The sequence below is a fragment of the Monodelphis domestica genome, chromosome 2 (assembly GCF_027887165.1).
Source record: "Monodelphis domestica isolate mMonDom1 chromosome 2, mMonDom1.pri, whole genome shotgun sequence".
In the NCBI taxonomy this organism is placed as follows: domain Eukaryota; kingdom Metazoa; phylum Chordata; class Mammalia; order Didelphimorphia; family Didelphidae; genus Monodelphis; species Monodelphis domestica.
Window position 1 is genome coordinate 197750909 of NC_077228.1, and position 26258 is coordinate 197777166.

The 26258-nt window shown below is 47.8% G+C and overlaps 1 protein-coding gene across 6 annotated transcripts; it reads left to right on the forward strand.

Annotated features, from left to right (window-relative positions):
• The first annotated feature begins 764 nt into the window (after window positions 1-764).
• Window positions 765-25215, forward strand: CACNB1 (calcium voltage-gated channel auxiliary subunit beta 1). 6 transcript variants are annotated; one of them, XM_056816793.1, is made up of 15 exons: window positions 818-958; window positions 1084-1119; window positions 4981-5070; window positions 9122-9241; window positions 9447-9569; window positions 10049-10185; window positions 12492-12568; window positions 14132-14151; window positions 14434-14514; window positions 16282-16340; window positions 16705-16814; window positions 17469-17620; window positions 18916-19011; window positions 19712-19897; window positions 22749-25215. In XM_056816793.1, the coding sequence occupies exons 2-15, from the start codon at window positions 1093-1095 to the stop codon at window positions 23211-23213; spliced, it is 1743 nt and encodes a 580-aa protein (XP_056672771.1). In that variant the 5' UTR covers window positions 818-958; window positions 1084-1092; the 3' UTR covers window positions 23214-25215. The 6 variants fall into 6 exon arrangements, with proteins under 6 accessions (XP_016285982.2, XP_056672771.1, XP_056672772.1 ...); XM_007482324.3 differs by lacking the exon at window positions 14132-14151 and adding an exon at window positions 13126-13280 and having other exon boundaries at window positions 864-958; XM_016430496.2 differs by having other exon boundaries at window positions 765-1119.
• Window positions 25216-26258: the final 1043 nt, after the last annotated feature.

A 26258-nucleotide genomic window follows, 5' to 3' on the forward strand; every position in this document is an offset into this window, starting at 1 on the left:
AAAAAAAAAAGTTAGTGAACCTGCCTCTGTCCTGCCACTTTCTTTAATCTTTATTCCCTCTTCTCATGCCCTCTACCTCTTTTTTTTAAACCCTTACCTTCCATCTTAAAATCATAGATATCAGTTCCCAGGCAGAAGAGTGGTAAAGGCTAGGCAATGGGGGTTAAGTGACATGTTCAGGGTCACACAACTAGGAAGTATCTAAAGCTAGATTTGAACCCAGGTCTTTCCAGTTCCAGTCCTGATGCTCTATCCACTGTGCCAACCAGCTGCCCCAACTGGTCATTTTTTATTTGTGCCAACTGAGGTCCAAAGAGATCGAAGGACTTGTCAGTTAGGAACAGAAAGATAATTTGAACTCACATCTTTGGATTCCAAATCTGATGCTCTTGAGAGACTTAGGGTTGTGCCTCCCCACCAACTCAGCAAGGGACTAAGATATAAAGACTGGATGAGAAAGTTGGGGACTTAAGAAGGGGAACTGGGGAAAAGCAGTAGGCTAGGAGGTAGAGCTGGAGAGTAGAATAAATCTGAAATTCCTTTTTAATCATTCTCAGATGAGAGGCTCTGCTCCCCCTGACCCCAAAGGAGAAGGTGCACGCACACAGAGGCTAGACCGAACCTTCAGTTGCTTTCCACCTGCCCCCTCCCCAGCCTCCCAGCCAAGATGGGGGGGAGAGAATGGCCAAGGGCCCTCATCTCTAGCTCGGCCCCACTAGCGCCAAGAGGGGCGTGTCTGCCTCGGGCTGCCTGCTCATTGTCTAGGAGAGGAGCTGGAGGGGGGGAGAAGAGGGGAATCAAGGGGAGGGGCTGGGAAGGAGGAGCAAGCTGGGTTGGGGCGGGGGAGATGCTGAGGCTCCCAGGGCGGAGGAGAAGTAGGAGGCGTTGGAAGGGAGGGAGGGAAAGGGGCATCTGGAAGCTGGGTGTCTCTTCTCTCCACTGGATTTTCCCATGAGCTGTGAGTGAGCCGGTTTGGGCTGGGCTGGGCTGGGCTAGGCTGAAGCTGGGGCTGGGGCGGGGTGGGGGGGCCTCTCCATGGTACAAAAGACCAGTATGTCTCGGGCCTCTTATCCACCCACCCAGGATATCCCGATGGAGGTCTTCGACCCCAGTTTACAGGTAAGCGATGGGCTGGGAGATGGCCGGCTGGCAGAGATGGGGGAGGCTGGTGGGGAAAGAAGGCAAGCAGGGAGCCGGGAGAGGTTCAAAGGGACCTCTTCTTTGAAAGACCTCAGGAGCTCTGGCCAACCGGAGCGAGGATGCCAGGGAAGAAGGAGTTAAGCCCTAAGGAGCTGGGGGGGGGTGCTGTTCATGCCTCCACCATGTCTGATGGGTTAATGATTGATGGCTGATTGGCACTGAGGCAGATAGATGCAGAGGTGGGGAGACAAGACAGGGGGTTGATATCCAGGGTCCCTGCTGTTCACCTTCTTTCCTCCTGGTGCCCTGACCATTCTGACTACTGGCCGTGTGTGTGTGTGTGTGTGTGTGTGTGTGTGTGTGTGTGTGTGTGTGTGTGTTGGGGGTGGGGGTGATATTTCTATAGGTGGCTGATTTTTAAACCTATGGGATTGGCTTGGGGTGGAGAAGGAATAGGAAGGGAGGCTGGAGAGGAAGTTGCTGTGGAGGGAGGTCGATTTCTGGGGGAACCAGGCATGGGGATGAAGAGGATGCTCTAGAGGCAGCAGAAGCCATGGGTGAGGCATCGGTGGAAGGGCTGAGGACAGTGTCAACTGGACACCTCACCCTGAGCACCAAACCCCTGGGTGGCTGAAGGTAGGGTAGGGGCAGGCTAGTGAGTAAATTGCTGCCAAGGGATGGGCACTCGCAGTGATGTGGAGGCCCCAAACCTGGGGAATGGGACAGGAATCAGCATTACCAGGCCATTTCAGAGCTTGACTAGGGATTATTCTGCTTTTCCTACTGGCTAACTCTAGACAAGAGCATCCCCCACCACCTTCACTCCAGACCCTGCCCCTAGATATAGATTACCCCAATACAGGTTTGCAATTTCCTAGAGCCATAAAAGGCACCCCAAAGTTTGAAAAGTTGGGTGAATGCCAACCCATATGGGGATAGGAAGAACAATACCACCTGAGAGGGAGTACTTCTCACATGCTCCTACCTTGCACCCATGCCTGTGCATTTATCTGAGTTTTGCTATCAAGTTGCCCCCCAGAAGTGAGACATTCCCTGTTGTGATGGAGACCCGATCTGGACAGTGGGGCAGGAGGTGGCAATACCAAGCTGAGCAGCTACCAGGACTAGGAATTTCCCTATTTCAGCCCTGAACCCAGTGATCATTGCCTCTTCCCACCTTGCTCCCCAGGCCTCTAAAACATAGGAGGTAGGGGTGGTGGTAACATTAACCTCTCCTTTGCTGTCAGCCTCCAGGAAGTACTTTGTGGGAATGTGGCTCAATGGGTGTGAGACCTAAAAATATCCCCCACCTCCCACCCCAGGCCCCTTGGAGCCAGGAGGCAGCTGGCTTGGGCCTTCTCCTCAGCTGTCCCCTGTCTTTCCTCCATGCCACTCCCTACTTTCCTAGCCTTTGGTGGGGGTGGGGGATAAGTCAGGGAGTAGGAGAGGAGTCCCTCCTATTAACTCACTGTGTGACCTTGGGCAAGTCAGTTTTCCTCTCTGAGCCTCATTTCCCTCATCTGTAATATGAGAAAACTAGATTAGATGTTCTTTTAGGTTCCTTCTAGCTCAGAAATTCTGGGTATAATTCCTTCCACCTCCCTCCCTCTCTAGGCTTATCCCTGGATTGAGGTCTCTTTGGAGTGGTGCTGGTAGTTGGGGGTGGAGTACTTTGAGTCCCAGAACTTCTTTAGGGAATTTTTAGATGCTCCTTCCCCCTAAATACCACCCCCTCCTCCTTGGGACTTACTATCTCAACAAGTTAGTCCCCTTCGCCTTTAAATTCAGCGGTTAAAGTTATAGAATCAGACTTTAAATTTCAGGAACCTTAGAGGTCAATGAAAGAGAAAAAAAAATTTTTTTTAATGAGGCACGTAAGTGGTACAGGGATAGAGTGTTAGGTCTGGAGGATTTAGGTTCAAATCTGCCCCCAGACACTTCCTAGCTTTGAGACCATGAGCAAGTTACTTAACCCCAAATACTTAGCCCTTGTTGCTTTTCTGTCTTAGAAATGATACTAAGACAGAAGGTAGTTAAAAAAAGAGGTCAATGATTCCAAATTCTTCATTTTACATGTGAAGAAACAGAGGCCCAGAAAGGTTAATTGACTTGCCCAGAGTCACATATCTGGTTAGTGTCTGAGGTAGGATTCAAATCTAGGTTTTCCTGACTCCAGCTAGGCCTGTATAACCTTATGGCTTGTCCAGAGGTAGATAGTACTATCTCCTCTTTGGGGCAGCATAAGGCCAGAGCATTGTTAACTTGCCCCCTGCAAAGCGGGGGAAGGATTTGGATTTATTGAAGGTAGGTCAAGAGTAGGGTTTTAGATTAGTCCCAGTTTGGGAAGGGGAGAAAAAAACCCTCTTACTCCCCAAAGTAGTCATGTTTCCCACCAAGTTTGTGACCATGAGGAACTCTTAGCCCTAAATGAGCCATCTCATGCCCCCTCCATAGTAGTGGGGTTTTGTGTGTCTTTTAAAACCTTTACCTTCTGTCTTAGTATCAATTCTAAAACATTCGAACAGCAAGGGCTGGGCAGTCAGGATTAAGTGACTTGCCCAGGATCACACAGCTGGGAAGTGTCTGGGGTCTGATTTGAACCCAGGACCTCCCAACTCCAGACCTGACACTTATATCCACTGTGCTCCCTAGCTGCACCTCATACTAGTATTGATGGGATATGTTCTAGAGACTGGTCCAGATCTAGATAGTGGACCAAGAGGAGAGGAGACATTTTGAATAATATGAGAGATGGTAACAAGCTGGGCAACATGAAAGGTGAAATGAAAAATAATTTGGAAAGTTAGTTGTATTAAAGGTAGCATGAGGTGCAGGTTGGGAAATTTTGTTTCTCATGGAGAGAGGCAAGTCCAGGATGTGTGGTGGGGGTGGGATTGTAGTGAGGGTTGTCGATACCAGTGGATGGAGGGCCTGGTAATTAAGGATCAGAGGGGAGATATGCTACCAATGGAGGTGGTGCCCCAGTTGGCTTATTTATTTTCTAACTGATCCCTTACCTCCTTTTCCTGTGGGGGTGTGCTAAGGGGATATTTGTTGTTCATTAGTGGTTAGGATTTTCCATATCCCCCATTTCCTATTTTCTTCTCAGTCTAGATCCCTAGTTCTCCTGTATCCCTTCCCCCTCAAATTCCTGATTGCATCTCTAAGGAATACTCTAGGTCTGATTCCCTCTTTCCCAAAGTCTTCCTATCTGAACCTCATCCCCTGGTCCCCAGGAGGAATTGAGAGAAAGGGACACTATTCTGGTAAAGAGTTAGGGAGGTGAGGAAAATCCAAAAGGATTTTTTCCAAGAACCCAGCGGGGAGTCTATACCCCAGGTTTTCAATTTCTCTTTCCTAGGGGCCACTAGCACAGAATATTCTCTCTAGGGAGGTTATGGAGGAGATATCTCTCCTCTGTCTCTCCCTCTACTTCCCCAAAACCACAGGTCAGAGCTCTCTTCTTCTCAAAGGCTGCTATAGTCTGCCCAGCATCTTAATTAGCTTTTCCCAGCTAACTAGACACTGGCTCCAGCTCTGGGGAGTTGGGGCGGCTCCTCTGCTCCTTCCTCCTCATCTCCCCTGCCTGAATATGTTATGTATTTCATTAGCATCCCCCAGCCCCACCTCCATACCCCAGCAAATGGCTGTGGCCTGGTCCATGCCTTGGGGAAGAAGGGGGATCCTCTCAGACCATACCACCTGGCAAAGAAGATGTAGGGTGGGGAATGGAGGAGAAGGTTATTAGGAAGGGAGGGAATTTTTGGCTGCAAATGTTGGTCAGGTCTGGGGGATAGGTGAGGAGACCCCCTCTGACTTTGCCCTTATTGCCCCCCACAGCAGGGCAAATACAGCAAAAGGAAGGGACGCTTTAAACGCTCTGATGGCAGCACCTCCTCTGATACCACATCAAACAGCTTTGTGCGACAGGTAAGTGGGAGAGGTCAGGGATGGGAGTGGTCTGGGAGTCTTGGGAGGAGAATTTTGGGTTGGAAGCAGGAAGTAAGGCTGCTTCCCAGGCCTTCATCCCCAGAGTGTCCATTCCTTGCTAGTCTGGGAGCCTCTCTCCACCCTGACACTTTTTCTGTCTTTACTTAAGGTATGCTGTTGATTAAGCCCAGATTCTTGGCATCAAATTCATGGCATTGGTTTATAATCCCCATCCTGTAATCACTTCTCCTGACATCTACCCCAAGACACCTTAGTCACCTAGATTCAGAGACACTTCAGAGGCTTTTACCTCTACCCATTGTCCTCCTGCTCCCACCTCACTAGTAGCCACTTCAGGCTGAGGGCAGGAATAGAGGGAGAGATCATTAGGGCTCCCTAGGTCCAAGAGGGATATGGGTGGCTCCATCCCTAGAACACTGAGGCCCCCTAGAAAATTCTGATCTAAAAATAGCTAGAGAAAATCTATCCACACCAATTCTTTGAGGAGATATAGATTGGGGGTGGAAGGCAGTGTTCAGAAGGAAGAAAGAGTGAAATCAGAGGCAGAAGGCTTTAAACCAGAAATACTGACTATGGTGTGATGAGTAATATTGGGAAAACTAGTTTATGGGTCTCCTTTTCACTCTACTCCCCTTCCTCACACGCCACTTCGTTCCACCCCCCAACCCTAACCAACCAAACCCAGGCCTCAGTGAGAAGCAGTAAGAAAGGCGATGCAGTTGTCATGGCAACCATGCATCTTGACAAGGACCTGGTACCCAGAATAGATGGTGCTCCAATGGCAGAGTTCCTGGTGCTGGGGGTGGGGGGTGGTGCAGGGCACTGCTGGAGAAAGGAGAGGGGGTGAGTGGCCGGAAGGAACAGATGAGAAGGAACAGGATATACTTCCAGAGGTCACTCTCTCCTGAGTCCAGGAAAGGATTAAGCCTAGTGAGGTTCAACCTAGTTCAAGGCAAAGTCTTCTTGTCTGTTTCCTGCCTTTTTGACTACTTGCCCTATCATGGACCCAGAACCAACCAGAGAGAATAGGTTGGGAGTTAAACCTTTATTCCAGGGTCTCCTATCCCCTCAACAGGGGGAAGTCCTTTGGTTGATCTATGTCTCTACTTGGAAGCTAAGCCAGTGCTGGAATATAAGATAAAGCCATGCCCAAGGCTGTGCCTTTCTTTGGTAGAAAAACAACTCTCTGGTCTTACAGAATTTGCTAAGCCAGGGGAGTTAGGGTTGTCTCTCCACACACACCATATCCCCAGTTCTCCAGCTCCTCCCCATTCCCTGACCCCACTAATAGTAGGAGAGGGTGCCCAGTTCCTGTTGTGTCTCTGGGCTAAATATACCCCAGCAGTTTGCAAATGTAGCAACTCTGCCTGTAACCTGAGCCCCCTGGGGGGAGCGGGCAGCTAGGGCAGCCCCTGCCCACCCCTTGGGGATGGGCAGAGAGGGCGCCAGCATGGAGACACCCGGCCGGACCAGACAGGCTGTGTTGGTGAGCATTGGGGTGTGGGTGCATGCAGCCCCTCAGAGGGTCTTAGAAGGAGATGGGTTGGTGTGGAGAACCTGTCTCCTTTGAGCCCTCTCCTTTCCCTCTAGCTTTCTCATTTTCTCCCATCTGTCTGTTTCTAAATGTATTTTCCTGTGTCTCTGTCCTCATCTCTGTTTCTCTTGTATTTTTCTCCCTGCCTTTCTCCCATTCTTTCTCTGAGTGGGCCCAGTCTGGAGGAGAGGTGCTCAGGAATGGGGAAGGTGAAAGTGGATATTTGGAATTACTCTCCCGTCTTCTTGGCTGGCATTTCCCTTCCTCAGTCTTCTATACTTAAGTCTTCCCCCTGCACCCAGTTCCCTCCATTTTTGCTGTCTGTGTGGAAGGGGTTGATTGATTAAATAATTAGTTTATTGACTGAGTATGAGGAAGGGGCTCTTTTTGTTCCTTTTACTCTGTTCTCCTTTTTTTTGTTCATCTCTTAAATCCCTCCAGTGGGGATTGAGAGCCAGACCTAGAGACTGCATGTCTTGGATTAAAATCTAAACTCAGATCTTTCCTAGCTGTGTGACCCTGGACAAGTCACTTGACCCCAATGCCTAACCCTTACCACTCTTCTGCCTTGGAACCAATATGCAGTATTGATTCTAAGACAAAAGGTAAAGGTTTTTTAAAGTCACTTCACTGCCTGCACCCATTCTCCTTTTGGACCAGCTTAGCTATTTCCTCCTGGTCCTTTCATTCCCACTATCTCCCCCGCAACTTCCCAGACCTATTCCTCCCCAGAAAGAGCCAAAGAGCCATCAGCGGTAGGTAGAACCTCTTTTTGTTTTATGAGGAAAGGTTTCTTCCAGCTCTGACCACCCTCACAATGACATACTCCAACCCTGTTCAAACACCCCCTCACAGACGGCACAAAACCAGCCCTCACTGCTCCCCTCACTTGCACACCCACAGGCAATAACACAATCAGGCACACACTGTCACAGGCACATGCAAGCTGCAAGCATCTGCAGAACTCTTTCTCCTTTGTCTCTGTCTCTCTCTCCATCCATTTCCTCTTTCTCTAAATCAATCTCTCTTACTTTCTTTGATAATACATAGTTGTGCTCTTTCTCTCTCACACACACATATAGAAACATTTATTCAATCGCATATGTGCAAAGTCTAATAATCATGGGTACCTGCAGAAAAACATGCTTATTTTTGCTGAGTATCCTCATTACCAATAGCCAGTAGGTACACCTTAGCTTGAACATCCTTGTGGCCTCATCTCTATATCCTTGGGAGTGTTCAATGCTTGTTCCCTCTTGGGCTCCAGGGCAGAAGGCAAGGAATACTTCCATAGGTGGGAGGCTGCCACTAACATCTGCTCCAGGCTTGCTTCTTCAGTGGGCACTCTCGTGTGTCCTTGTGGTGCTGCATAAGGGTAAGGGAGTTATGACTGAAGACCCGGTCTGTGAGATGATTGTCTTTAGAAAAGGAGCTCAGGCCTATGGGATGGTACCTGACAATGCCAACCAGAAAAATGACTTCAGCGGGTAGGAAGGCCTGATTATGGTAGCAGTAGTGGTGAGTTGGAGAGGGGCAGGGAAGAGTTCGGATTCTGTTCCTTGAATAAACAGGAAACAGTACAACTTTGCTTTTTGGCATCTGTTGCAACCAGATTCCCCTTTCTATGTTGGGGTACCCACTTCCAGCAGTGCAGTGATCCCAATTCCAGGTCTAGGCAAACTGTATTTGGTTAGCAGGGATGCCATGGGTGACATGAGTTAGACTCAACTGAAGAAGGGGATGCAGAGAAGTAGGAAGGGCTAGGAGGCTGCAGTGACACTCATGTTGGCATTACTCCCCTGAGCTTATGTCCCTATCAAGTTCCCTTCCCCTCCCTTGGCCCCCAGAACAGCTGTTCCTCACCTTAATCTTGTTCAGGCAAATGCCACCCCTTTCCTTCAGTGACCCTGACCCCCTCCAACCCTTTCTCCCCATCCTTTACCCCAGTCCTTGTTCCTTCTCCCTAGTGTTTACACAATTGCTTCCCTAGTGACTGCCTTGTGGCCTCATGTCACCCCAACCTCTGACCTCCTTTTGTGAAGTCAATTCTAAAACTGACCACTCTTCCCTAGTATCTTCTTAATCCTGTCCAATGTTTCTTCTGCCTCTGTCTTTCTCCTCTTAGGTATTCGACCCAAACCCTGGCCATTTTTTCCCAGTATCTCCCTAGTTCTGTCCAAGGATTTTTTAGCTCCTTTCTTCTTGGCCTCCCTGACTCTTTCACTTTCATCCCAGAGTTCTGTTAGTTTTCATAAGTCTGTTCCCTGCCCCATCCCCAATTCTTTCCATATGCACCCAGATCCTAGCCATCTCCTATGCTGTCCCAACCTCTATTGTGTTACATGGAATTGACTTGTTCTTGAAAATCTCCAGTTTGAGTTGTCCTTGGTCCCCTTAACCAATTTTACTGCAATTCTGAAACTGGGGTGTGATGGGGCTCATGGTGTTGGGGGGAGGAGGAAAGACTGCATGGATGTCCTTGCTCTCCACTTCCAGGGCTCTGCAGAGTCCTATACCAGTCGGCCCTCAGACTCAGATGTATCTCTGGAGGAGGACAGGGAAGCCTTAAGGAAGGAGGCAGAGCGTCAGGCATTGGCACAGCTTGAGAAAGCTAAGGTAGGTTCATGCATGGGAGATTGATTTTGGTTGTTGGCTTTGGTGTTACACTTCCATTCCCACCAAGGGTTAAACCTTCTCCTTGTTCAACCCTCAATTTCAACCCAGCCATCTCTCTAAAGATCAATTAATATAGTGGTGGGCTCTGGACAGGGAAAGAAGGAGTTAACTCTTTGCTTGTTATATTTCTCCTACTCTTGCCCAGACCAAGCCAGTGGCATTTGCTGTGCGGACAAATGTGGGCTATAATCCATCACGAGGGGATGAGGCACCTGTTCAGGGCATGGCCATCACCTTTGAACCCAAGGACTTCCTGCACATCAAGGAGGTAAGGGGTAGGGAAAGTGGAGCACACGTGGGGAAGGGGTGAGACAAAATGATGCCAGGGCTGGGTAGTCACAGGTGGAGGCTCTCCAGAGGGATAAACATTGGGATATGAGGGGGCATTGGTGCATAAAGAGAGGCAGAAGCCCTAGGCAGCATCCGTAGGTGTTCAGACAGTCAAGTAGGCTTTAGAGAAGAGATTGGCTCTTGGTAGGTATTCAAAATGGAAATGAACTGGAATATACATTTGGAGAGGCAACTCCTATTGGTCTGAGGTGGGCAAAGCTACTGAAGCTAAAGGTATTGGTAAAGGTACTTCTGGGGAAGCAAAGGGATTTCTTGTGAGATAGAGGAGTAGTGGCAGGGACTGCCTGATGGAGAGAAGCTCCATATCTGGGAGCAGGGCTGTTGTGTCCTCCCACTGTGGGTCAATCTCTACCTCCAATACATGACTCAGTCTCTCTTTCTTCTCTCTCCTCACAGAAATACAATAATGACTGGTGGATAGGCCGGCTGGTAAAGGAAGGCTGCGAGGTAGGCTTCATCCCCAGCCCCGTCAAACTGGACAGCCTACGGATGGTTCAGGAACAGAAGATGCGTCAGAATCGTCTCAGTTCCAGGTATCTGTCCAGGGTGGGGAGAGTAGGTGTGTATGGCTGTGGTCATGCCTATTAGGCGGGTCCAAATGTAATAATCTCGATGATTCCTATTCTAATCTTGGACTTTAGCCCAGTACTCAGGGCATTGGCTTTGAGGGACGGAATATCTGGCACTAACCACTGGTTCAATAACCAGATAGATGCAAAATATGGAGCAGGATATGGAGTGGCCCATGATGGTGCTGGGACTGGGAGAGAACAGCATGGTGTCATGGGGCTAAAGAGCTAGGCCTGGCTAGACAAAGGCCCCCTCTGATAATGTGCATGGACAAGTCACTTCACCTCTGGTTCCAAAGTCTCAGCTTCCTCATCTATAAACTAGTATTGTTTACCTAAGAAGGCTGTTTAGAGTCAATGAGATAATGTATATAAATCAGTTTGTAGCCTTTAAAGTGCTATAAGTCAGCTATTGAGGGGCAACAGGACTTACTTGGCAGAGGGCTGGCTTGGGCATCAGAAATCTCTGATACACACTTGTCATGTGATTGTGCATAAATCACTTAACCTCTGGGCTCAAGGCAGCTCTCCAAGTCTACAAGCTACAGATGAATTTCTGATCTCTACCAGTGGAGGTCATTTTCTTTCCTCTCCTCCCCTCCCCTCTCCTCTTATCTTCTTTCCCAAACCCTTACCTTCCATCACTAAGTATTGGTTCCAAGACAGAAGAGCAGTAAGGGCTAGGCAATGAGAATTAACTGACTCACACAACTAGGAAGTGTTTTGAGACCAGATTGGAACCCAAGAGCTCCTGTAGACCTGGCTCTTAATCCATTGAGCCACTTCAATGCCCCTGGAGGTAGTTTTCAAACTGAGTTCCCTACACCAGTGATCCTCAAATTTTTTGGTCTGAAGACCCCATTTAACTCTCTTTTTTATTTTCTTTTTTTCCTTACCTTCTGTCTTGGAATCCATGCTAAGTATTAGTTCCAAGGGAGAAGAGCAGTAAGTGTTAGGCAATTGGGTTTAAATGATTTGCCCACGGTCACATGGCTAGAAGTGTCTTGAGGCTAGATTGGAAGCCAGGTCTTCTGGACTTAAGGCCTGGCTCTTTGTCCACTAAGCCCCTACACTTCCCCCTTTTACATGCCTAAAAATTATTGAGGACTCCAAAGAGCTTCTCTTCATGTGGATTTTCTTTACTAATATATACCATACTAGAAATTAAAAGTGACACATTAAAAATATGTATTTATTAATTCATTGAAAATAATAAGAAACCCATTACAAATGAAAACAAGTAACATTTTTGAATGTTATTGAATATGAAATTACCTAATATGAAAATTGATTCTTTTCCAAAACAAAAAAATTTGTGAGAATGACAATTTTACATATTTTTACATATTTCTTTCATTACTAATTTACTAGGAGACAGCTAGACTAGACTCTCATTGTTTTAGTTGAAGTCTAGGAAGAAAATTCAGAATCACACAGATATATAGTATTATTAGACATTTTTTTTTAAATCTTACCTTCCATCTTAGTATTGTGTATTGGTTCCAAGGCAGAGAAGGGTAAGGACTAGGCAATGTGGTTAAGTGACTTGCCTAGGGTCACACAGCTAGGAAGTATCTGAGGTCAAATTTGAACCTGGGCCTTCCCCTCTCTAGGCCTGGCTTTCAACCTTCTGAGCTCTCTAACTGCCCCCATATTATTATAGTTTTGACCAAAATAGTTTCAACCTGGCAAACCCTGTGAAAGGGTCTCAGAGACCCTCCTGGAATTCAGAGTCCACACTAATGAAATCAGTGAACTCATAATTCCAGACTACTCCAAAGTCCGCTATACTCCTCATTCTCATCATAATTATAATTATTATTCCCATTTTTCTTATCGTAGAATCTCATCTATTATCATTATTATGTGATCTAATCTTTTTGATGGGTTCAGATAGAAACAATCCCAGGACAAGTTGATAGCCTGATATTTCTTTCTTTTCAGTGTCTTATTATTGTAATTTAAAAGCAGAATCATGGTGTAAGTACATAGAGAGCTGGTCTTAAAATCAGGAAGACATAGGTTTAGACCCCTCCACTGGCACATGCTGTTGCATGGCCTTGGGCTCAAATCCTTTAGCCCTTCAGTGTTTTGGACAACTCTGTAAAACTCTTGATTTGCCCAGAAGTTGCCAATCTGCATCTTTAGAGTCTCCTATATGATTGAAATCACAAGTTCGTTCTCTATCCCTGTAATATTTTATTATGAACAGATGGTTCCCTGGATTCTTTGCTTATGACTTAGCTCCCTTCATCTTTCTTCCTTTTCAGCAAATCAGGCGACAACTCAAGTTCCAGTCTGGGAGATGTCGTGACTGGCACCCGAAGACCCACGCCGCCAGCCAGCGGTAAGAGTGAGCGCCTTCCCTTTCCTCAGGGGACCAGGGAGTGACAGGGAGGGGGCTTTCCTGGAGAGATGACTCTTAGTCTGGAGCTCTATAATCACAGCTCCCTTCCTCATCCCTGTTCGGACCTCTGGCATCTAGACAATGCTAAGGCCAACCAGCCCCCCTCTACTCTTTGGTCCCGCCCCCAACATCCACCTCATCCCCTTCAGGTTCTCCCCTTTCCATTAAAGGGTAAGAGATTCAAACAGGCTGGGCACATTAGCACCACCCCCATGCCTGCCACCCACCTTCCCCCTTCATGTCTCTCCTCCCATTTCTTTGGTGGCTCCATTTCTCTCACCCTCACCCAACCCCATGTTCATTCTCCTTAGCACCTTTCATTCACCTCTTCTTCTTTCTCTTTTTTCCCCATTTCCCCATCCCTTTTTCTATTCTGTTCTACCCATGACCTTTCGTGTCTATCTGTGTGCGTGCGTGTGTGCGTGTGTTGGTGTTTCTTTCTCCTGCATTCTCCTTCTGTCTATCTGTCTATCTCCCTCTCTCCTTCTCTGACCCAGGTAATGATATGACTAACTTAGCTTTTGAGTTAGATCCCCTAGAATTAGAGGAGGAGGAAGCCGAGCTCTACGACCACACTGGCTCCCCTAAGCCTAGTGTTAGCAGTATCACCACCCCGTCTCCTCATGGCAAGCGAATCCCCTTCTTTAAGAAGGTAATCCTATGGTTCATACATTTGTGTTCACTCCTGTGTCCTTTGGTGGAGAGTGACAGAGGTGGGGAGGACATAGGAAATATAGGTCTGGGGGTTGAGGAAGAGACACATTTGACTCCTGTGGGCCCCTGCCCAGACACTGCTAACGTGATCCTTTGAAAGTCTGAGGTAAGGAGAAAGGGGCATATGAAAGGGGTGCCTCTAAAGGGGGGTTTAACAAGTTCAAATCCTCATCGACACCCACCATCTCCACGGAGTCATTCCAACAATGGCATGGCCCTCTATTTCTGTTCATGGAATTCTCCCAAACACCCTTCTACCTTTCAGAGGATGGCACCATGATGATACTGTCTATATCCCTTTGTGTGGCAATGGGACCTTCCAATCTCATTTCTAACCCCCTATAGAAAAGATAAAACGTTCCAGATTTTCCCAGGGACTCATTTCAGAGAACATGGGTTGACTTTGCCTGGTCACTAACCAGTAAGAGGCCAAAAGGATAGGGGCATTTCCTTCCTCATCATCTTCATCTCATAGCCTCAGGTTGGGGGAAAAGGAATGGAACTGGTGGTAGGGGACAGTGAACCCTTCTACCACTCACTGGGTTTCCATCGGGGGCCAGTGGCAGGCAGGGCCCCCAAGAGACAAACCTTGCCTTCATGTGGGGTCCCTGCCCCTTTCCCTCAGCTGCTTGTCACTAACACGCATGCCTTGTTATTTCTTCTCATCCCCCTGCTCTCTACAACCCTCCTGTTTCCCTTGGTTCCTTGTCCTTTGCCCCTTGTGCCTGGGTACCCCCCCCCCTTTTCCTCTCCCTACCCCCACCCAATGCTGGCAATCACTGGATCCAGCCAAACAGAAGCAGAAATCGGTAAGTAAGACAGCTTTGTGGGTCTCCTCGCACCCCCAGTGGGACACAGCAAGGAGGGTGTGGGGCTCCTGATAACTACCTTCCCAGTTCTGTTCTGCTCTGTCCCAGCCTGTGCCAGTGGATGGGCCCTCCTCCCCTTCTTCTCCCTTTGCTGTATATGGACCCTGGGACCAAGGGATGGGAGTAGGAAAGGGAAGGATCACTGAGGGCCTCCCTTGCCCCCTGAATGGTGGAGAAGGGGCTAATGCTGTCCCCTACCATAGGGCCTTTCCTTTTCCTTAGGCGGAACATGTCCCCCCTTATGATGTGGTACCTTCCATGAGGCCCATTATCCTGGTGGGACCATCACTCAAGGGTTACGAGGTGAGTGTCCCCTCTGTCCTGACTTCAGATCAGAAAATGGGACTTCCCCACAGATGGGACCTCAGGAAAGCCCACAGAGGATCCCCTTACCACCCAACACCACTTGGATGCAGGGAGTTCCAATATTTTTTTTTTTAATTTAAGTAACAAGCCTTTATTTTCTTTCATTTCTGTCTCCCTAATTGAAAAAAGAAAAGCCAAATCCTTGTAATAAATATTCAGAGTTAAGCAAAACAAATGTCTGCATTGGCCTTGACCAGAAATATGTGTCTGATTCTATCTTGAGTCAACATCTTGAGTCCATCATCTCTCTGTCAGAGATGGGTAAAGGTAGCAAGCTTCATCTTCAGGCCTCTAGAATTGTGGCTGGTCATTGCATTGGTCGGAGTTCTTAAGTCTTTAAAGTGATTTGTCTTAACTGTGTTCTTATTATATAAATTGTTCTCCTGGCCTGTTCACTTTAAATCGGTTTATAGAAGTCTTCCCAAGCTTCTCTGAAGGCAGCTAGGTGGCACAGTGGATAGAGTGCCAGGCCTGAAGTCAGTTGATTCATTTTCAAATCTGACCTTAGACACGTCCTAGTTTTGGGCCCTGGACAAATCACTTAACCCTGTTTGCCTCAGTTTCCTCATCTGCAAAATGAGTTAGAGATGGCAACAGCAAAGCACTCCAGTATCTTTGCCAAGAAAACCCTCAGGGGGCAGTTAGGTGGTTCAGTGAATACCAAGCCCAGAGCCAGGATGTCTTGGGTTCAAATCTGGCCTCAGACACATCCTAATTATGTGACCTTGGGCAAGCTACTTAACCCCCCACTGTCTGGGCCTTACTGCTCTTCTGCCTTACAACCAATACATAATATTGATTCTAGGACAGAAGGTAAGGTTAAAAAAAGAAAAGAACTACTACCCCCATGGGGTCCCAAAGAATCAGACAAGACTGGAAACAACTGGACAACAAAAAAGCGTCTCTGAAACCATTCTTTTCATTGTTTTTTTATGAATATAATAGTATTCTGTGTTTACTGTATGTTATTACTATGTAATAATAGAATATGAATCATTCCCCAATTGATGGGCACCCCCTTAATTTCCAGTTCTTTGCCCTTACTAAAAGAGCTGCTACAAATATTTTTGCCCCAATGAGCTTTTTTCCTTTTCCTATGATCCCTGCAGACTATAAGCCAGTAAATAGTATGACTAGGTCAAAGGTATGCACAATTTAGTGAATTTGGGGGCATTGTTTTAAATTACTTTCCAGAATAGATCAATTCATAGTCTCAACACTATATTAATATGCCTCTTTTCCCTGCAGTCCCTCCCATTTTGTCTTTTTACATCTTTGCCAATCTGATGTGGAACTTGTGAAGTGGCTTTATTTTCATTTTTTAAATTATTTGTGATTTGGAGCATTTTTTCAAATGGGTGTCAGTCCTTCTTAAAAATAATTTTTTTATTAAAAAAACAAACCCTTACTTTCCACCTTAGAATCAATACTATATATTGGTTCCAAGAGAGAAGCAAGGTAAGGGTTGGGCAATAGGGGTTAAGTGATTTGCCCAGGGTCACACAACTAGAAAGTGTCTGAGGCCAGATTTGAACCCCAGGACCTCCCATCTCTAGGCCTGACTCTATCCACTGAGCCACCTAGCTGTACCCTGGTATCAGTCCTTCCTAAGAACTGTCAGGAGCCAGGCTGGAGAAATTATCCAGAGCAGCAGCTAAAATCCTCTCTTTAGATGCCATTGTTCTGATTTCTCTCCTTCCTCAGGTCACAGATATGATGCAGAAAGCTTTATTTGATTTCTTAAAGCATCGATTCGATGGCAGGTGAGACTATGGGGGTTCTTTCCCTATCCTTAAAGACCACCGGGCCTTTGACTCACTCTGGGGAAAGTTAGAACGTCCAAGTAACCCAGTCCAGGAATGGAAGATGAACTATGGGCAGAGAAGTTTGATGGAAGGACCCATGTTTGCATGTTCAACCCAGATCAAATTGTTTAGGGAGATGGGAGGAAGGGAGACAATTTGGATCTCAAAATTTTGGAAAATGTATATTAAAAATTGTTGTTACATGCAAATGGGAAAAATAATTTAAAAATTTAAATGAGGAAGGGTGTAGAGTTTGGGAGAGGGGAGGAAGCTGCAGAAAAGAGGGTAAACCACTAACCATCTCCTCCTTTCCTGCCCCCAGGATCTCCATCACTCGGGTAACAGCAGACATCTCTCTTGCCAAGCGTTCTGTCCTCAACAACCCCAGCAAACACATCATTGTTGAGCGTTCTAACACTCGCTCCAGTCTGGGTAAGGTGAAGGGAGTCATCTGTCTGATATGGCCAGCAGGGTCCAGAGGGATTCAGTTAGAGCAGCCAGGGTCGGGAGTAGATCTTGTTTCCTTCTCTGTTCTTCCAGCATACCTGCTTCTAAGACACTAGATACCAGCTTTGCTACCCAGCCTGTCTTGTCTCTCCATCTGTGTCACAACTGCCTTCCCTATCCGATGTCCAGACCCTTCCATCTGACATCAGGCTTCACTGAGCTCTCACGACATAATCAATGGGCCCCTTCCTCCAGTCCTCGCTTTCTATTCCCTCCCTCATTCTCCACATCCATACCCCCAGATTCTATGTCATTCCCCCACTGCTTTGTGCTCCCTTCTGTGATTTTTTGTGTACCCTTCCCAGAGCAGGGCATACTAGAAAAAGCCCAGGGCTTGGAGTCAGAAGGACTGAATTTAAGGATTCATGTCAAGGCTTCTATACTGTGAGCAACTCATTTAACTTCTTTGATCCTTAGTCTTCTCATCTATAAAATGGGGTTAATCATAATAATGACACTTCCTCTCACAGGGTGAGACTGTTCCCTATCAAAGCCTATCTCTCCCTTCTCCAGTATTCATGTCTCTTCACAAAGTGCATGCCCTTTAACTTTCCTTTTATGGTCTCTTTGATCTCTCAGCTGAGGTACAGAGTGAAATTGAAAGGATCTTTGAGTTGGCCCGGACCCTACAACTGGTTGCCCTGGATGCTGATACCATCAACCATCCTGCTCAGCTGGCCAAGACATCACTGGCCCCTATCATCGTTTACATCAAGATTACCTCCCCCAAGGTGTGTTGCCTACCATCCCAGTGCCATTTTAGGGTCTCCCTGTCATTCCTAGACCTGTTCTGCCAAGCAGGAAGTCCCTACCCATCGTTCAGTCAGATGAGAGATTCTAGGGACATCTTGGCCTTCCACCCCTTCCCCATCCCAGTGTCTTCCACCCAACTAACACTGGGAAAGTCCTTTCTGTCATCCACTTTTCATCCCACTCTTGATGTAGTTCTCTTTTGTTTGGCCTTTAGTAAATAGGGAAAGGAGAAAGAAATCTGACTTAGTTCTCCATCAGATCTCCACTCCTTTGCCATCCTCAAACATACCATCCATGTTAGTCTTAGAGAAATTTTGACATAGTAGTAGGTTTTTGTGTGTCTCCTGTAAAACTGTAAGCCCCCATGGGAATAGGAATAATGTGTTATTTGATTTTTATATCTCCCCCAGAGACTAGCACAGTGTTTTGCACACAGTAAATGATTAATAATTATAGAATTGAGGTCAAAATGGCTGACCTAGGAAGAAGAAGAGAGATGGAGCGCAAAACCTATAAATTAGTGTTAGAAGAAGTGGGTGCTTCAGCCTAAAAAAGATAAAGTGAGAAGGCAGCTTAATTATATCCTGCAAGGCCTTCAAAGTTGTCATCTTCATGGAAAGATGAGGGCCTTGCTGTTCTCACTGCCACAGAGAGGAGGTTACAGCCATGGTAGGAGTAACTTGTTAATCCCAAGCAAAAGGTTTCCTGACAAGGACTGGTGTGAGACCTGAGATCAGTAGGCCAAAAGATCCTGTGACTTCTCAAAGAATCCTATCCAGCTACAGGTAGAGGCTGGGAGTGGAAGGGGGTATTGGAAAAATAATCTCTTTAGGTTTGTCTCAGGCATAAGAGCATCTTCTTTGTTTTTGATGTAGCCTCCTATTTATTTATTTAATAAACCCTTACCTTCCATCAATACTATGTATTGACTCCAAGGCAGAAAAGTGGTAAGGGCTAGGCAATGGGGATTAAGTGACTTGCCCAGGGTCACACAGCTGGGAAGTGTCTGAAGCCAGATTTGAACCCAGGACCTTCTATCTCTAGGCCTGGCTCTCAATCCACTAAGTTACCCAGCTGCCCCCTGTAGCCTTCTATTTATAAGCACATAGTGGGTGTGATATAAATGCTTTATCCCTTTCCCTCCCTTCTTTTTGTCCTCCTGGCCCTTCTCCCAAGTACCTGGTATTCCCTTACAACAGGGAACTTCTCCCCTATGGCCCACCTCACCTCTTGTTTCTCTCTCCCTGCTTCCTTCCCATGTCTCAAAACACAGGTACTCCAGCGGCTCATTAAGTCCCGAGGAAAATCTCAGTCCAAACACCTTAATGTTCAGATAGCAGCGTCAGAAAAATTGGCACAATGCCCGCCTGTGAGTATTATTTCTCTCTCCCCTCCAGTGGAGGAACTAGATAGGAGGCAGAGTTCTCTGTCACAGTAGAACAGATATGCCAAGTAGTTTGATATTCTTTGATGATGGGTATCACTTGGACTATCCATGGATAGAAGAAGCCTTTCCTGGTTCTTTTTAATACTCATACCTTTCCTCTGAGATGATCTCCAACTCATCTGTCTACCTTGTTTGTACATAGTGGCTTGCATGTTGTCTTTTGTAGTAGATTGCTCCCTGAAGGCAGGGACTAGTCCCCGGCATATAGGACTGAATAAATGCTTATTGCCTTGACTTCTTTATGGACACAGGATGATTCCTCCAGCTCAGAATAGTTAGGAGATGCTCATGTGGGTTTCTCCCTCTGGGCTCACCTTGGCCCCTCATCTTTGTCCTTCTCCCTTATTCTACACCCCTCCCTAACCCTTCCCCACCATTCCCAGTCCTTTGGTCACACCAACATGGCATGGTGGACAGATCATTAACTTTGGATGAGGTCTTGGACTCCAATCCAAGCTGTGCTATTTACTATCAGTGTGACCTCAGGAAAGTCATTTGACCTCTTGGAGCCTCAGTTTCCTCACCTGTAAAGGGATAGGTTTGGACTAGCCCAATTTCTAAGCTCTCTTCTCCTTGGCTCCACTCCCAGCTGATCCTAGCCAACTCCCCTTCTCCCCTATAGGAAATGTTTGACATCATCCTGGATGAGAACCAACTGGAGGATGCCTGTGAGCATCTGGCAGAATACCTGGAGGCCTATTGGAAAGCTACCCACCCACCTAGTAGCACACCACCCAACCCACTGCTCAACCGTACCATGGCCACAGCAGCTCTGGCTGCCAGCCCTGCCCCTGTCTCCAACCTCCAGGTACAGGTGCTCACCTCCCTCAAGCGCAATCTGAACTTCTGGGGTGGGCAGGAAGCCTCCCAGCCAAGCACTGGTACATCCCCACTACAAGAGCATGCTCTTTAGTGGGCATCATTTCCCAGCTACCCATCCATTCCAGCAGCAGCAGAAGACATGGGGGCAGGGAGAATTTTGTTTTGTAAAAAAGTGGTAAGCAGCTGCTATTGTCTCTGTGGTCTTTGTTTAATTATGGCCCACCAAGTAAGTGAATTTCTGGGCTATAATCCTGACCTTGGTACCCAACTATAGGCTACTTTGGAACATGGAATCATGTCAGAGCTTCAAGGCAGCTAGATGGCTCAGTGATTAGAAAGCCAGGCCTGGAGATAAGAGGTCCTGGGTTCAAGTTTGGCATCAGATACTTTCTAGCTGTGTGATCCTGGGCAAATTACTTAACCCCAAGTGCCTAGTCCTTACCTTTCTTTTGCCTTAGAATTGATAGTGTTGGGGGGCAGCTGGGTAGCTCAGTGTGTTGAGAGCTAGGCCTAGAGATGGGAGGTCCTAGGTTCAAATCTGACCTCAGATACTTCCCAGCTGGGTGACCCTGGGCAAGTCACTTGACCCCCATTGCCTAGCCCTTACCACTCTTCTGCCTTGGAGCCAATACACAGTATTGACTCCAAGACGGAAGGTAAGGGTTTTATTTAAAAAAAAAAAAGAATTGATAGTGTTGATTCTAAGGTGGTGGTGGGGGAGAGAGAGAGAGAGAGAGAGAGAGAGAAAGAAGAAAGAAAGAGAGAGAGAGAGAGAGAGAGAGAGAGAGAGAGAGAGAGAGAGAGAGAGAGAGAGAGAGAGAGAGAGAGAGAGAAAGTCAGAGATGAAAAGTACCACGGAATTCATCATGGAGTTGGAAAAGACTTTAGAGATCACTTTATCCAACCTTCTCATTTTACCAATGAGGGAAATCAAGGTCCAGTGTGTCTTACCCCAGGAAATGAGTATTAGAGCTGAAATCCAAATCTTGGCTCTGATTTCAAATCCAGTGTTCTCTACTCTGTACCACATTGAGCCTTAGAGAGGGAATGTAACTTGATTTGGATGCCCCATTCTACCCATTGGCACCATTACCAAGTAAGAGAAGCAGTCAGGCAAGAATCTCATTGGAAAAACACTTCTGAGAGACATTAAATAAAAATAGAAAATCTTCCACAGGGGGTCCCCAGGACCCGGAGAGACCACACAATAGGCTCCTTAGAGATACTCTGGAGCAGGGATTCTAAACTGGGGTCTATAGACCCCTTAGGGGTCCATGGATTGATTCATTTCAACTTGGAAAGGAAAAAAAATACATCTTTATTTCCACTAACCCCTAAATTAATTTTAACATTTTCTTCAATTATTAAAAAAACACTGGGGGGGGGGGGGGGCAGCTGGGCAGCTCAGTGGATTGAGAGCCAGGCCTACAGATGGGAGGTCCTAGGTTCAAATTTGGCCTCAGACACTTCCCAGCTGTGTGACCCTGGGCAAGTCACTTAACCCCCATTGCCTAGCCCTTACTGCTCTTCTGCCTTGGAACCAATACATAGTATTGATTCCAAGATGGAAGGTAAGGGTTTAAAAAACAAACACCAATGGTCCACGGACTTCAATAGACTGCCCAAGGTCATGACAAAAAAATTAAGAACCCTCGCAACAGAGGGACCCTGGGCTCTCTGAATTGATGAATTCCATGAACTGATACTATGCCATCCCTTTCTCCCTTGAATTGCACCCCTCACCTCCAGCTTCAGAGCTTTCCTGAGAATTCACACCCAGTTCCTCAAGTACAAAAGCTGTCCCTCTATGGAATCCTTCTATGTCAGGGCTATATCCCTTCTCAGAGACAGCACAGTACTTCCATATCAACAGAATTCTGGATGCCTGGGTGGTTGATTTTCATTCCTTTCCAGTTGGGGATAAAGGTTCAGAATTTTTCCAACCTCATGCTTTGGGGTGGGGTTTGCTTTAGTATTAATCCTTAATTCCAGCATGTGAATGGATGTGAATTGCATGGGGACTTGGTGATGGGGGGTAGGAGGGGGAGAATTTGTGGGGGATGTGATATGGGGCCTTGTAGAGGGGGGGGCTGATGAGGGTGTGTGTGTGGGATGAAGGAGCCTGGATCATTCTTTGGCTCCTTAAAGGGGAATAACTATTTCTAACTAAATAGCTCCTTAGACTGTAGTGGAGCAATTAGTCACCCTAACTGGAGCAATTATTAACCTGAACGAAGTATTAATGAGTGGGATTCTAATGAGATTTGTTTTTTAGTGATTATGAACACAAATGGGACATTAGTGCTGGGTAGCACCAAGAGAGCATTAATGCTTATTCATGGTAACCAAGCTTGGTGCCACTAGCTCACTGGCTATTATTTATGCCCATGATTTCACCTAGTTTATACCTGACCTTAATGAACAATTATAAGCACTTCGTGGATGATAGAAACCCAGGTTGGGCATTTCCCAACCACCTTCTTAGCTGGCAAATGGGGCGAATCCCTAGGAAGAGTCTAGACACTTCCCAAGGGCTAGAATCTTGGGGGTTTGCCTAGCCAGTCTTAAGGAGAACAGGATGGCCTCCTTAATCCAACCTATTGCCAAAGGGCAAGCCAGTGCCAAGCCTATGTGCCCAGCCTTTCCTGGAGAGTCCCTTAAGGAAAACTTGCCTCCTTCAACCCAGTCACCACTCAGTCCCAGCTGGTGGGAGAGTTGGCGGGGGAGCCCCTCTGCCGGTCGGGGTGCTCCGGTGTGCCACTAACTTTCCCTTGCTTTTGTGTTTTTCTCACTTCTTGCCTGTTCTGCATGGTGTGTGCCACCTTACTGCTAACCAGGGAGCATACCGCGTGCCTGGGGACCAAGCACCTGAGCGGGCAGTGGGAGAGCGTGCCAGCTTACATGAGTACCAGGGTGAGCCCCAGGGCCACCACACCGGCAGCAGCCACCCTCCGGGCCGGGCGGGCACTCTTCGGTCACTGTCCCGCCAGGACACTTTTGATGCTGATGCCTCAGGCAACCGTAACTCTGCCTACATTGAGCTGGGGGACTCTTGTGTTGACATGGAGACTGACCCCTCTGAGGGCCCGGGGCCCGGAGACCCCGCGGGGGGCAGCTCTCCCCCAGCCAGACAGGGATCCTGGGAGGAGGAAGACGAAGAAGAGGAGCTTCCGGACAACCGAAATCGGGCCACGCCCCGGGGCCCTGCCAAACCTCAGTATTGTCCAGAAGGGGGCGGGACCATGCTGGGCCGGAACAAGAACGAGCTGGAGGGCTGGGGGCGAGGAGTTTACAACCGCTGAGGTTGGGGGGCAGGGTTGGGGAGGAGATAGGTTTCTAGGTAAGGAAAGAGGGCAAACACTGACTAACCTGGGGAGCTAGGAGAAACGCGGGGTGGCTCATCGCCTGGGGGCATCACGGCACCCTACGGAGGAGAGATTGCTTTCCCTCTGGGTGGGAGGGTATCTGGCCTGGAGGGCTGGCTGGGGTGGAACTATCCTCACCCCTGAAGAGGTTATCTTGAAGCCACTCCTCGCCCTTCTTGGGGGATCTCTCACCCCCTGGGATGCCTTTACTCTTTCTTTAGAAGAGTATATAGGTATCGAGTATTCTCCAACTACTCTGTGGGGTGTGACCTCACTTCCCAAAGGCCGGGGGTGGGGTGAGGGGTGGGGATGACCCTTGGGGAGAGTCTCACTTCTTGGGGGATAACCCTGCCCTTCTGGTATGCCTTTTGCTCACTCTTGTGAGCGTCCCATCCTCGGGGGAAGTAGGGGGAAAGGAGGGGAGGGCAGGGCGGTTAGCACCCATTCCCCTAAGGAGAGGTGGGTCACCTGAGGGAATGAGCTAAATGCCCTTCCCTTTTTCCCATTAGGGCGTTTTCTCCCCCAAAGGAAGGGGAAATTCATTAACCCTTTCAGCCCCAGGTCATAATAGAAAGTCCCAATAGGGTTGGCTCTTCCACTTCCTGCCTACCCTAGGAGAGCTGGGATGGATGGGGAAGAAGGGTACTTCCTGGATTGAGAAATGCACAGAACAACCTTTCCATGAGACCTATCTCCTCCCTTGAGCCCTACACCCAGCGCCTTCCTCATCCTCCGGTTTCTTGGCAGCTTTGTTAGGAGTTCGGGGTTAAAAGGACTGAGCTCTGAGCTGGGTCCTGTTCATTATGGTGGGGAGGGGTCTTGGGTGTGAGTGCGTAACCAGCATCAAATTCAAATTCACGATCACGGGATCACAGATCCCAAGGTGGGGGGAGGTTGGGGTTTGGGCCCAGTGCCTCAAACACTGAGGGAGGAGGAAGATGGGAACCTCCCCCTTTCTTGGGGCTCATCTGTCCACCTCCATGCTTCAGCCTCTGTCCCCTATCCCATGACCTTTGCTTCCTATTGCCAGTACACTTTACTCTTGCCAAGCCTAAAGGAGAGGAGTCTCTCTCCTCTCTCCATACCCTTAACTCCATGCCACTGTGGTATGGTACCCATGGTAGGCTGTTCCCTGCCTCTTCTGGAAACCAAAAAACTGTTTTCCCTATTCTTGCCCTGGAGACCAGTTCTATTTCCCTGGCCCAGGCTTAGCAAGAAGAGAGGCCAAGACCTTGGCTGGCATTGGGGTAGTGCCCTCACCCTATGGGCATTGCCCCATACTGACCTCAGCTTCTCCCTTTGGAGCCCCCTGCTCGCTGCTGCTCTGTGTCTGCCTCTTGTGTTATTAACTCCATCTCCAAGTCCTCAATGCTCTGAGGAGAGGCTCCAGGCCTCCTTGAGACCATCACCGTCTCCCATCCCACTTAGGGTTGTCATCTTGACTTGGTATTTGTATTACCCCCCAGCTCTCTCCAGGGAAGAGAACCATTTGTGCCAATGAGGTCTGGGCCCTGCCTGCCTCAGGGATGGGCACCATCATGCCTGTCTCACCACCTCCTGTGCCAACTTTGTCCCCAACCCCTCACTCTCTTGGGGGGTAGGTAGGGACATAGCTTCTACTCACCTGTTGGAAGACACCACTGCCCGGCCTCTCCCCCTTCTTTCTGTCCCTCCTCCTTCAGGACATTTTTCCCTCCCATCTCTTGGTTGAGTATTTTGCCAGATATATATTTCAAACAAACAAACAACCCCCTCCCCAACCCCTGTCCTATCCCCAAGCCTGGTCCTTTTTCACCACCATGCATGTGGGAGCAGGTGCGTGCATGGACATACTTGTGAGCTGACATGCATGGGAGAGGGAGGGGGTGCGTGGGACCAATAGTTGGCAGGGGGAGGGGTGGGAGCTATGAATAAAAAGTGCCAGAGCTGTTGATTCAAAGAGAAAGTCACTTCATTTCCATACTGTTGTGCAACTCATTTCCCCAAGGCTTATCTCATTCAAAAGCACAGAAATGGCTTAGCCCCAGTGGGCTCCCTTTGCCTCTGCTCCCTACTCTCCTCCCAAGTCTGTGGGCACAGAAAGAGGAAAAACAATGGGGAGGAAAGGGGGAAGGTGAGTGGGGCAGGATAATCACACAGTTTTTGCACAGCTTTCTGAAATGGCACTCAATTTTTTCCCCCCACTGGAAACACAGGATCTTGGCTGCTCCCTCTGAGGAGTTGCCTGCCCTACATCTAATGCCTTGACCACTGATATCCCTCACAGACCAGCTCAGCTCAGTTCAACTCTACCCCTTACTGTCTTATCACCATCACCACCCCTGCCTGGTATGGTGGAAGAGAACTCAGATCTGGCTATGAGAGGTTCTAGAAAGCACAACTGGGTGCTTAGTCAGGCTTCCTAATGTTTAGAGATATCATGGAGACACCTCATCCCATGAGAGACCTAACAGGTGCCAGAGATCTGAGGTGCCCAGTCAATCCTTTCCAAACTTCTTACAGCTAACAGGATATACAGAAGGTAGAAGCTTTTGATGCCAGTTACCACAGAGCCTTCCCCATCCTTTCTCTTGCCCTCATTTCTCTCCATCCCCAACATGTGCATTCTCCTTTCTACTCCCAAGTTCTATAGGGTTGGATGTCTAGGAAACTATACGTATATTCTTCTGGCGGGGGTTTTTCTCTGTTGAGTGGGGGGTGGGGTGGGGTGTCTACATTCTACTGGAGAGAGAGCAAGGGAAACTATGTACATAGATAAGTAAATCTAGGGGCAGCTAGGTAGCATAGTAGATAGAAAGCAAATTAGATAGAAATAGAGTCAAACACTTCCTAGTTGTGTGACTCTGGGCAAATTACTTAACCCTGATTGCCTGGCCCTTGCTCCTCTTTTGTCTTTAAGACAAAAGGTAAGGGTTAAAAAAGTAAATCTAAGGTAATTTCAGAAGAGTGAGGCTGCTAATAGCTAATAGCATGAAAAAAAAA

Excerpts from the sequence above, each read along its gene's own strand:
- CACNB1 (XM_016430495.2), top strand. The coding sequence starts at position 1,036 with ATGGTACAAAAGACCAGTATGTCTCGGGCCTCTTATCCACCCACCCAG. Across the intron at positions 13,281-14,433 it reads GAATCCCCTTCTTTAAGAAG|GCGGAACATGTCCCCCCTTA; the intron begins GTAATCCTATGG and ends CCTTTTCCTTAG. Across the intron at positions 19,012-19,711 it reads AATTGGCACAATGCCCGCCT|GAAATGTTTGACATCATCCT; the intron begins GTGAGTATTATT and ends TCTCCCCTATAG.